Here is a 13,087-nt window from a genome sequence, read left to right as displayed (position 1 = left end):
AGATGATAAAAATACTGCATAATAAAACTGTGGAATATGGCAACATGGCAATATCAGTATTTGAAAGGTAAATTTATCTTATGAGAATGCTTACTTTAGAAAAAGAAAAAAAAGCTAAATATTAGTGAGCTAAATCCATCTCAAGAAGTTAGCAAAAGAAAACAAAAATAAACTCAAAGAAAATACAAGAAAACAGAGAAGAATAGAGATTAAGAAAATGTAAAACATAAGATAATAACATAAAGAAAATATAAAAGCTAAAAAATTTCTCCTTTGAAAAAGCTAATGAAAAACAAGAAAAAATAAGATTGACGAAGTAAGCAAAAGACACAATCCTATCAGGATAGCAAAAGGAGGACATCATTACATTTTCTATAGCCATGAAAAAACACAAGAGGATATTATGAATAATGTCAATAAATTTGAAATTTTATATGAAATGGATAAGTTTCTAGAAATATACAAGGTACCGAAACTAATATAAAAAAGATCGGAAATCTCATTACTATTATAACCTATAAAAAAGTTGAGTCAGCAGTCAAATATCTTTCCATAAATATCATTCTCTAGCTTTATCAGAGAGTTCTATCAAATATTAAAAAAAAAAGACAAACTTCACTTTCATACAAAGTCTTACAAAACTTGCCAAGGAAACTAGGAGATAAAAAATAATGATCCACTCTTGCATATGAATATGAATGCAATAATTTGAAATAAGATATTAGCAAATGGAATCCAGCAGTGTGTGAAAAACGGTCATGACCAAGTTGGATTTATCTCAGGAATGTATCTCAGGATTTAATATTTGAAAATTGATTAAGGCAAGTTATTACATTAATGAATTAAAAGAGAAAAACCAGCTGGTAATCTAAATAGATATAGAAGTGTACGCTATCTTTCCATATTCATTAATGATTAAAACTCTTAGGAATAGAAGGGAACTTTAAAGGAAAACCCTGGTATAGGGCATTTACAAAAACAAAACATGCAAAATGTAAAACAAGCATCATACCCAAGTAAAGTATGAAAGCATTCCCTTTATGATCAGTAACAAGGTAAGAATGTGCTCAATCACCATTTGTCTTTAATATGCTGGATGGGTTACTAGGAACAGTAAGAAAATATAAAAAATAAAACATACAAAGACTGAAAAATAAGAACTCAAATTTTCTTTATTCATGAATGAAAAAAATTTAATTATTTACATTAAAAAAATTTTAACTCCAAACAGTTGCTAGTGAATTTTCAGAATTAAGATTTTTCAGCAAAGCTAAGGGATATAAAACCAATTATTTTTCTACATAGAAAATGTAATAAGAATGTCATTTACATGATCACAATTAATATAAAGTAGCTGGGGATAAGTCCAACATATGTAAGCCCTTTAATGAAATAAGCCTGTAATTTTATTGTAAGATAATAATAAAAGGAGAGATATTCCATGCTCTTAGATAAGAAGACTTAACATTACAAAGGTATCAGCTCTCCCATATTAATCTACAGATTCAACACAATTTCTTCCTTTTTTTTAATGTTTATTTATTATTGAGAGACAGAGAGACACAGAGCGTGAGCAGGGAAGGGATAGAGAGAGGGGGAAACACAGAATCTGAAGCAGGCTCCAGGCTCGGAGATGTCAGCACAGAGCCCAATGTGGGGCTTGAACTCCCAAACTGTGAGATCATGACCTGACCCGGAAGTCGGACGCTTAACCGACTGGGCCACCCAGGTGCCCTTAGATTCAACACAATTTCAATCTCCTTAATAAAGTGCTTTGTAGAACTTGGTGAGCTAATTTTAAAATCTATTATGTAAGAGTGGAGGGTCAAGAATAGCTTAGACACTCCTGTAAAAAAGAGAACAAAGCCAGGGACACATGGTTATAGGATATCAAGATTATTATAAGTTTATAATAATTAAAGCAATGTACTATTGGTTAAGGGATAAAAAAATGGACAAAATCATGTTCATGAGAGAAGGGATATCACAGAGCAGAGAGGAAAGCAGAAATTATCCAGTAAATGGTGCTAAAACAATTGATTATCCATATGGAAAAAAAAAAAAGAAATTCTCTTTTCACTACATCTCTCTCTTTCTCTGTCTCTCTCTCACACACACAAAATCAATTTCAGTGGCTTAAATATGAACAGAAAAACTATACGATTTGTGTAAGACAATATAAAAGAATATTTTCATGACTTCAAGCTAGGGAAGTTTTTTTTTTTTAAGCAGAACAGAAAATCCTCACAAACTATGAAGTTAAAGGATGATAAATTCCACTCCATAAAAATGAAGAATGTCTGCTCATCAGAGGTTACCGTTAAGAAAGTAAGAAGATAAGCTACAAACTGGGAGAAGATATTTGAAAGGTATGCAACTGCAGGACTAATATTCATAACTTTCAAAGAACTGTTCTAAGTCAGTAAGAAAAGATATACATCCTAATGAAAAAATGGGCACAATTTTTGTGTAAGCATTTTGTAGAAAAGGAACAATATAGGAAAAGATACTGAAACTCATTAATAATGAGGGAAATACAAAATAAAACCTCAATGAAATACTATTTCACTACCACCCTCTCTTCACCAAAGATTGGCAAAATAATAATAATAATAAAAACTAAACTAACTAAATAAATAAATCAGGCAATACCAATATGAAGTGTGTTGAGTATCTGGAACAAAAGGAGTTCTCACTCAAAATGGCACAGTTAGGAAAACAGTGTGGTGTCACCTGGCAAAATTGAAAACACACCTGCCTCATGACAACAATCTCCTACTTAGAAGGGACAGAGAGAGACAATGAGAGTCCCAGACTCTGGAAACCTCCTGCCTGCTGTGAGCCTCAGAAGACACATACAAAAGTGCAACAGCCAAGTCCATCAACAGAACAATGACTACAGGTGGTATCCTGCACCATCTCAGGCCCTCTTAGCCTCACCACTCTCTCAGGCCAGCTCTTCATAAACTCTGATCCACCACAGGAGACACAGCCCACAGCTCTTTGCCTCATAGATGTTTCATGGTGTCTGTTTTCTCCTGCCCCAGGATTTTCTGTTGCTGCTGCGGCATGAGAAACATTAGGACCCGCCCACTGTCCATAGATGCGCACACGTTTAGTATGCAGGAAAATGCTAATAATGGCCTTTGAGGCAAATTTTGAGATCTTTTCTATTTACCAGCAAGGCTCCCACCCTGAAAATGCACTCCTTAATGAAGAATAACAGGTAAACTTTTGTCTCAGGGTCTGCTAAATGCAACAATGTGGATGAATCTTAAAAACATAATGTTGAGGAGTGCCTGGGTGGCTCAGCTGGTTAAGCAACCAACTTTGGTTCAGGCCATGATCTCATGGTTCTTGAGTTTGAGCCTCACGTGGGGCTCTCTGCTGTTAGTGCACAGCCCACTTCAGATCCTCTGTCCTCCTCTCTCTCTGTTCCTCCCCCGCTCATGCATGTATGTGCTCTTTCTCTTAAAAATAAACATTAACTCCCCCCGCCCCCCACCAAACCATAATGTTGAGACAAAGAAGTCAGTCTTAGGAGAACACACACAGCGTGATATTTTTTTTAATATAAGAATCACAGAGAAAACCAAGAAATATATTATTTAGAGAATACATTTATAACTGGAAACACTAATGACAGGCAATGACATGATTAGCACAAAATTCATGACTGTGTCTACTTTTGGCACAGAGCAAAGGGGCAGAGACCCTGGAAGAGCAGAGAACTTTTAAGATACCATCAATGGCTTATTATTTAATCTGGAAGATGACCATTTTATACTATTCTCCAGATGTCACAGATACGTTTTGTACATTCTTAACGTATATTTATGAGATAAGGAGATCTACAGAAAGCAATGAGTGTCGCCCATGGCAGGAGGACTCAAGCAGTCTCTACAAGTGTAGCTGGAGAGGAAGGTGGAGGCCAGATCACCAGGACCCTCAAGTGAAATTACCAGACTTCATTCTGAAGGCATTGAGGGGAATTTGGAAGTTCTATTCTTTACTCTTTCTTTTCCCCCAAGCAGTGAATGTAGTAAACAATGAATAACAAAGCTAGTTAAAGCTCAAGAAATACGAGCCATGTCTGGGATAAGTATTGACAGGATATGCCACTGACTGACTAGGTATCATGGGCATAGGAAATGGAGAGGTCAAAGGTCAGAACGAGAGGAGGCTGTTATCCATAGTCCCACGGCAATGAGGATGAAAAGGTGAAGCTGGATTAGAGAAGTGCTGTGTGCTGAAATCGATAATGCTGTGGCTTGCTGGATGAAGCAGGTTCACATTGGCTCCCAGCTCCTGAGAGCCGAATGTGCACACTCACGTTAGGTGTTGTCATGTCGGTAGATTGAAACTGGCCATGGCAAAAGTGTTTATTTACACTATGGATACTGACAAACACTATGATTAAAACTTTTTATCTCTTGAAGAGATTGTTGCTGAACATTCATCAGCAGAGCATTTGATAGGATTCGATGACAACCTGGATATGAAGACGATGTTGTCTTACATGATACCCAAAATTCCTGACTTTAGAGATAGAAGATGACAAAATGACATGGACACAATGCAGGAAGCAGAGGTTTATGCTAGAAAAGGGGATTCTGATGATATGACTGAGAACAAGATGGACATGGTTCCTGCCCTCATGAAGCATTTAATTGAGTTTTAAGAGTGTGCATTAGGATACTCTGTGCAGCTTTTTAAAAATACATATTCCTGGGGGACCTGGGTGGCTCAGTCAGTTAAGCATCTGACTCTTGATGTTGGCTCAGGTCATGACCTCACAGTTTGTGAGTTCAAGCCTGGCAGTGGGCTCAGTGCTGACAGCGTGGAGCCTGCTTGGGATTCTCTCTGCCTCTCTCTCTGCCCCTCCCCTTCTTGTTCTCTCTGTCTCAAAATAAATAAATAAACTTAAAAAAATATATATTCCTGGGGCAACTGTGTGGCTCAGCTGGGTAAGTGTCTGACTCTTGATGTTGGCTCAGGTCATATCTCACGGTTTGTGGGATCGAGCCCTGTGTCAGGCTCTGTGTTGTCAGCATGAGTCCACTTGAGATTCTCTCTCTGCCCCTCCCCCCTCCAAATAAATAAACTTAAAAAATATACATATCTTATAGCCCTAATTTCTGTAGAAAGGTTAAAAAATTTGAAACAACACTACAGAGGAAATGAGGATACAAACCACCCTGTCAACTCTATTAAATGATGAGACCACTCCCTCCAAACCACAAATATCTTTATGATAAAATAGTTACTAAAGAGAGGAAGATTAAAACAGATCCTCTGGTGGCCCATAATATAATGACCCACATATCATATCTTTCCAGAAGGGCACTAAATCATGCTTCTCAAACCTGGTTGCACAATAAAATTGCCTGGATGGCCTTACCAACCATTCTAGCTTGGGTCTCACCCAGACAAACTAAATCAGAATCTTCAGAGCTGGAGCCCCAGCACTAGTGTTTTTACCAATGTTGAGAAATGTTGCATTAAGTTTTTTAGACTGGGAAAATGAAATCAGTGGAAAAGGAGACAGGCAGAGGAAGGTCGTAGGGGAACTGGCTGTAAGTGGAGTTAAAGTCATAGGTAGACAGAAGTAACATTAGCAAAAATATGAAATCTTATCTCTCTGAAACAAGAGAAAAGGAGAAGGGTTTGGATAAAGATTGAAAGAAAGTTTGAAATAGAAAAAAGAGGTATCAAATGAAATCAGATGACTTCAATCTTCTCAGTACGAAGAAAGAAGCGGCAACAGTGATGGAAATCATCATACTCATCTTAGGATCTAGCATTTATCAAGCAATTTTATAGGAGATAACTCACTAGGAACTTCATAAACATTACTTCACTTATCTTCATCCTACCATATGAAGAAGACACTGATATCATTATTCCCGTTTTATAGATGAGAAACCATAAATGGGAGGTATCTATAAGATTGAGCAATTTGCCAAGGTCGCATACACAGTGACAGTAAGTGTGCAACTGTGTTCTGTGGTGAATGCAGCCCTGTGAGAGCCTTAAAGCCTTTCTTTTCACTGTGCCATTATGTGAGTGAGGGAGAATCAGGTTGCTGGCTCAAGGAGAGAGAGGTTTTGGAAACTGGATGAGGGGATTAAGTCAGGGAATCAGAGATGAGTAGGACTGTGAAAGAGCATGGAGGGCCCAATTGTGGTTATGGTGCATGGATTTGTTTCACGTACGCACTTTGTTTATTTTTGATTCTTATTTGGCAGCTCAGAAATGAGAGTGGGAAAAGTGAAAGTTAAATTTACCCAGAGTGGGATTAGCCAAGAAAATGGGGCAGGAGGTCAAGGAGTAAGGTTTATATTGTACCAACAAGAAGAGTGTTGGGAGAGGCCAGGAGGTGGACTCCAGCAGGGAGGATTAATGTGTGGGACACTGAGGCCTAGGTGGGCTGCACAACTGGAGGAACTGGGAGAGGCTGAAGGACTGGCAAGTTTTGATGAGAGTAAAACTCAGATTTCAGAGAAGGAAGGAAGAGAAATGATTAGAAAGGGATATTTCAGAATTATAGATCTCTAGTCTGAAAATATTAAAAACCTGGAGGTTCATTTTCAGGGTTTTGATTGGGAAGTATCTTTGGTTTCAGAAGAGACTTTCCGAACGTGTCAAATTGCATCCATTAGGCCAAGTTCTGCCTTGAAATACATAACATAATCATAAATAAGCCACTTACTGCTAAACTTAGACTTTAATGGTGGGCATTTAAAATGATACCATGAATAAATGACTCCATTTCTTTAAGGAGTTCAAAATGTCACACTTTTTTCCTACTGAGTAATATAACTCCAAAAATTATGTCTCTAATTTTAGGGTAGAGCTGATGATATGGCCAGCTATCCTGAGATCAGTCATGCAAATAGTTATGCAATAGAAATGGCCCAGAACCAGAAATCATCTGGTGTTGTTAACAGAGGAAAGTTGGCTTTTGACTTAACAGTAACTTAAGTGTATTAATTTCACTCATTGTATTATATTGGACTGATTAATAGACTAAGCAGATGTATGACAGGACTAAATATAGCTCAAATCCCAGTTTTGGTTCTAATCTTCCCACCTCAAATGATTTTAGGAGTGTTACTTAGTATTCTCTGCCTTGGGTTCCTGGACAGAAATAAGCAGATTGTCTACCAGCCACTGAAATTTTAAGAAGATTAATTAAAATTTGCCTGAGCTTCTTAAAAAAATAAAATATTTAAGCTAAAGGATTATTAATATGATTGCTACCTACAAAGTGTTTTGATCAGGCCTACAATGGGTTGTAATAGTGCCCTTGGGTTTCTTATTTGGGCTTAATTAAATGTAACTTTTATTTCTTCATAAATGAGGCAGGAACCTTAAGACAGACAAATTAGCCCTACATATGCTATTTCTATATGAAGTTAAAGTATTTCTGAAATGGAAACTTTTCATTAGTTTCAAGGTCCTGAATTTTCTCCATAAAATTTCTTTCAGTGTAGCTTCCTTTAATCCTTCTCCTGGGGGAGCAATTATGAAAATAGATGCTGGTTGCAGTGAGTGAGGGGACTAGAGATGGCTGAATGAAGAAAACCAAGTTGGAATGAATTAAGATGACTTTCCAAAGGCACACAGAAAGATACTGTTTCCTCAAGAATGACTAAAGGTGAATGGAAGAATACTTATCTACTGAATATAACCATATGCTTAGAAGCATTTATCACTCTTCTGTAGCTCCTTCACACTCTTCCCACATTCACTGTGGCCAGAAGAGAAGTACAGAAGTGAGAGTACATCCCCAATAAATAATTCATAGTGATGCATGCTGAGGTTCACACTCGATAGTGGCATTTCCATAGATGAATTCTCATTACCATAGCTATACCAGTCAACCCTATCAACTCATTGTAGGATAAGCTTTGGCGTGGAGGTTGCCTTGGTCCAGAGCACCTTCCTTCCTTATTAAAATGGTTGCATCTGACTTGGCGCTCTTGATTTGTGAGGTTGAAATCCCAGTGACACCATCTCTTTTTCTCAGACAGTGAGCTTAGACCCAGTGGTTGCTTAAAACTGTCTGCTTTGGAAGGCTAAAACTCACATTGTGGTCAAATATTTGCCTTCCTTTCAACAAGCTGCTTTGCTGTATTCCGAGGATTGGTATAACCAGTTCCTTCCCCACAACTGTGGAACTGTCCTTTATACCCTGAAGTAGGAAGAGGCAGTATAGATGGAGACCTCCATCATCCTGGAGTCTGGTTACTTCACAATATAGCAATGATGTTGGAACTTTTACTGTGGTCATTACCACATACATACTGAATTATAATATAAACCCAGAGATTCATATGCAAAAAAAACCTGTGTTGCTTTAGATGGATTATTTTATTTTTATTTGAGAGACAGGGAGAGAGATAGAGAGCAGGAGTGGGGGAGAGGGGCAGAGGGAGAGACAGAGAGAATCTTAAGCAGGTCCCACGCTCAGTGCAGAGGCTGATGTGGGGCTTGATCCCATGACCCTGGGATCATAACTTGAGCTGAAATCAAGAGTTGGATGCTCAACTGACTGAGCCATACAGGCACCTAGATGGATTATTTTAAAACAGCATAAAATCTGCTGTGAATATGATTGTGTTGACAAAGGTATACAGGATCCGAATTTTCAGAGATGATTAGCATGCAAATACAGTCAATATGGCTGCACACTCATGGTTGATAGAAGTGGCCAAGAAAGCAGCATGTCATGTCAGCGCTGCTTAATTAGTTCACATATATGATAGTCCTTTAGTGTGGTCATTGATATAAGCACAGAGGGGCCACAAGGCAGAAATTGCTTTTGATTTTTAAAGCGAGTATTTAATCTAAAAAATGGCTTCAGGTGTGCTGCCAGAGTCTGCTCAGTTGAACACAAAGTGTCTTCAATTTACAGAGCCTTGATTATAAGGCCATCTTTTCAGATACAATTGAACAAAAAGTCTGCCTTGAACCTTTTGAATTACACTATCCTGAGACTGTGGCAGAGATGAACGAAGTAGAAGAGCTGCAAAGTTAATGTGACTGTCAGTGGGCAGCTCTCTCAGGTATAGAAATGAATCCACATTTTCTGTTAATGGGGCCACAGTGAGGGAAAACACCTTCCTGGGTAATTTTATGAAATGAGAACATATCCCAGTAGTAAAGGCTTAGCAAGAAGTAGAGTGTCTTCAATTGCAAATTTTCTGACATTCATAGCTACAAAAATAATTACTGTACCTTGGTGACTAACTTACTTAGTTAAGGTTTCATTTAGTATATCCAAATGTAATGCAAAAGGCACATACTCTGATACACATTATTTCCATTTTAGGACTTGCCAAGGGTGGATTTTTTTCTCTTTCTCCCACACACTGGAATGCCACAAGCAATTAGATGAAATTATTTATGTGCAATGAAAAGGTAAAACTGTAAAGCAGTGCTGTGCACATCAGATGCAACTGGGATCCCCATTAGGAATATGAGAGGCGCCTTGGTATCTTGACAAAATAATTGAAATTATTGAACTGTTCGGTTGAGTAAACAATTTTACATAGTAAAGGTTTTGAAATCAAAGTCATTTCACTTTTGTGTTATCAGTGGGAAAACTACATTCAGAATCGCAAAGCTTAAAGTAAAAATTTTAAAGTATTGGCATGTCTTTGGGTCTCTTAATATTTTATGTCAAGCACAGTATTGGGTAGCTGGTAACCACTCTGTGGAACTCAATTGGGAAAAATCACCTAACGGCATAGGAAAACTTTCGAGAAGCAATTTGGTATGAATCAAATACTATAAAACTGTTTATGCTTAGATCCAATTTTTTACTTTAGTCAATTTATGCTAGAATCTTAAATACTAAGACTTATGTAAAGATGTTCATTGCAATGTTATTCATAATAACAATATAATTAGGAACAATGATTTCTCTTTTGTTGACTAGTATGTAAAGCAAATCATGACATATCAACTGAAAGGAATATTATGCAGCCAAAAAAAGACACATGTCAAAACTAGATAGCAATGTAGAGCATTCATATAATGGAACAGAAGTGCAGAAAGCCTGGTATAAAATTGTGCTACTGTAAAACTGCAACCATGTAAAAATTAAATAAGTGTACATAGAAAAAAGACCGAGGGAACGTATATCAGTACCAGCATAGGTTGTGTTTGGATGGAAGTTCTACGTGCAATTTTTCATGTCTCTTTTGGTTTTTTAAATAACCTATAATTTTTTAAAAAGAAACTCTCGAATTTGAACACTCAGTGGATATGTTTAACAGCTAGTTGTATTAAATTGAACTTTTCTTCTCACTCCCCATACTGTTTTCTATGTAAATACACTCATGGTGGTTAATTACTCACCAATGGGAATCCAGTCAGGCTGAAGCACATAAACTCTAATTAATGTAGACCTCAGTAATTGGAGATTAACAGAGGTTCACAGATCTGAGATTCTTACAGAATAAAAATTCCCAAACAAGTAAAATATAAGGATTTTTTATTATGCCATTAATTGTACTTTGTTTCATAGAAACTGGCATATAACAAATTATAGGTTTTGGTGAGCTTATTTAATTTAACTTTATGCAAATGATTATGCTATTTGTAATTGTAATGGTTGATATATAGTGTATGAAAATAGCAAAAATAGTTAAATTAGTTAACACAATTAATTAAACAACAATGACAAACCCAAAGATGATTTGCCTGGTCAAGTGTGTGAAATAGACAGTAAACTTGTTTCAGCAAATTAAACTCAAAATACACTAGAATCCCATCATTTGTTTCTAATGAAAATGTTTTTATAAATGTAAACATTGATATATAACTGACAATTGAAAGGAAAGGTAAGTAAACTTTTGTTTCATACACTATCATTTACAGGTTGAAAAACAAAAGGTATTTTTATATACTCTTTTATAGAATTTTTTTTCTCCTTCTAAATGCAACCACTAAAAAGTAACATATAAAATAACTGACAATTAGTTATTTTGTGACTTACAAATGCAACAACTCTTTGTTTTACTTTCTCTGGACATTTTCAAACCAATAATTTGATTAAAATGTTAATTGTCTGAAGCTATGTCATCCTTATGGAAGAACCAAACATTGATTTCAAATGTCTTAAAAAGACTATGCTACAATGACTAAGTTTATTCTTTAAAAAAAAAAAGTGAAGCTTTACTCAACAGGATTTTTGCAAATACATTATTTTTCTTAAATATGCCCACTTAGTGGCTTGCTTTAATTTTAAATTCATTTGAAGATTTGCCATAAGATCATGCACTGCCTCGTTGTTTCATGCATACAACTTCAAAACAGAGAGGGAAGCAAACCATAAGAGACTCTTAAATACAGAGAACAAACTGAGGGCTGCTGGAGGGGAGTTGGGTGGAGGGATGGGCCAAGTGGGTGATGGGCATTAAGGAGGACACTTGTTGGGATGAGCACTGGGTGTCATATGTAAGAGATGAATTACTGGGTTCTACTCCTCAAGCCAAGACTACAATGTATGTTACCTAACTTGAATTTAAATAATAAATAAATAAATAAATAAATAAATAAATAAATAAATAAATAAAATAAAATTTATCAGTGATCTTAAAAAAACTAAAAAAAAGAACATGCACTGCCTCATTCTTTTATGCATACAACTTCAAAAACAACCATGTTTCTGAGTTTGTCATTATCATGAACTCTGAAGACAAAGCCCCCTTGCTATTTTTTAAGGAAAAGCAACTCAAGATTTAATTATGTGAAGGTAAGAAATACATTTTTTGTCTGATTATAAATATCTTAAAACATTAGCTTCAGTAAATACTGTGTCAACCTTTATATTTTATTTGTCAATTTTAAGAGATAAATGGAATGGTTTCATGGATCTACTAATGTTACTGATATTGACATAAATTTGTATTCGATGTTTTATAAAGCAAAAAGGATTCATTCATCTCTCTTATTTTATTAACATTAATTGCACTTAAAATTATGAAGTAAATTTTCAACAAAGTGAAAACCATTTCTGACAATCATTCAATCAATTTATTTAGGGCTTACCATATACTAACCCTCTGAGACATAATAGTGAGCTTGTTGATTTTGAATGTTCACTTCTGCAAATAGATTTTATAGATAAGCAATTTTAAAAATAAACAAATATTCAAATAACTTACCTTTGGTTCCTTGAACCTGGAGAAAAATCCAAAAAACAAAAATAGCCCTTCTAGTTTCCAAATACATTCTGGCTGTTGTGCATTGGCAATTCTGGTAACAATCACAGAACAGTCCCAAATCTCATTAAAAAAATAAAATGACAGAAATATGAAAAGTAATTAAATACTGATGCCAGCTGAGAGAGGATAACCTTCTTGGTTTACCTTTATGAGGGTGCTAATTTATGAAGAACATGAAGCAATGTCTGTTTCTGGAATAATCTACTTATCTTCCCCTCAGGTGTAATCTCTGCTTAAGGGCCAGCTGGAGGAACCTTTATCTCATTAACCTTCTGGAGGAGCATCTGTCAGCCTAGCTCCAGGATCCTGAACGCCATCATAAACAAGTGTCCACAGGCAGAAGAAAGGCTTTTTTCTTAGTTATTCACCTGTTAGAGTGACACAGGGAGCCAGGGGAAGTCCCGCCAAATGCAGAAGAAGGCTGACAGTTAGGGTCAAATGTTTTCCAAAATGACATGCTCAAGGAACATCCATTGAAAGAGCTTAATTGCTATCCTTCGAAATATGTGCTTATTCAATATGTGTTAGTCTCTGGAGGCAGCAAAGCTGTCTTCATTCTCATAGAAGAAATGCATGGCTTTGTAAGTTGCTTTCTTTCTGGCATTACATACAGATGACTTTTTGGGTTTAAGTCTGGTTTTAACTTTTTAAAATTTGTTTTTCATATACAGAATTTAAAGAGTCCAATAGTTCTACAAGGTTTGTGAAGAGTAATGTATCTATTCCTCCATTCAAAGGAAACCACTTTTAAGTTTTTAAGCTAATTCTAGTATTCTTATTTGTACCTCTACATAGTATGCTTCTATGACTATTTTTTTGTTTTTTACTTTTATGCATTAGTAAGTAGA

The 13,087-nt window shown here is 36.1% G+C and overlaps 1 protein-coding gene across 1 annotated transcript in view; it reads right to left on the bottom strand.

Moving 5' to 3' along the window:
• Positions 1–12,246, bottom strand: part of IMPG1 (interphotoreceptor matrix proteoglycan 1) — a 131,706-nt gene extending 119,460 nt beyond the window's left edge. The window contains exon 1 of the mRNA XM_047103019.1: positions 12,180–12,246. Within this exon, the coding sequence (XP_046958975.1) occupies positions 12,180–12,246 (67 nt within the window). The remainder of the gene's footprint in view (positions 1–12,179) is intronic.
• Between the last annotated feature and the right edge of the window lie 841 nt (positions 12,247–13,087).

This window comes from Lynx rufus, unplaced genomic scaffold (genome assembly GCF_022079265.1).
Source record: "Lynx rufus isolate CCGP_SWC_20201006 ecotype Redwood Valley unplaced genomic scaffold, mLynRuf1.p SCAF_6, whole genome shotgun sequence".
In the NCBI taxonomy this organism is placed as follows: domain Eukaryota; kingdom Metazoa; phylum Chordata; class Mammalia; order Carnivora; family Felidae; genus Lynx; species Lynx rufus.
Note: the sequence above shows the minus strand (reverse complement) of the source record. Positions and strands in the feature narration are given on the sequence as shown.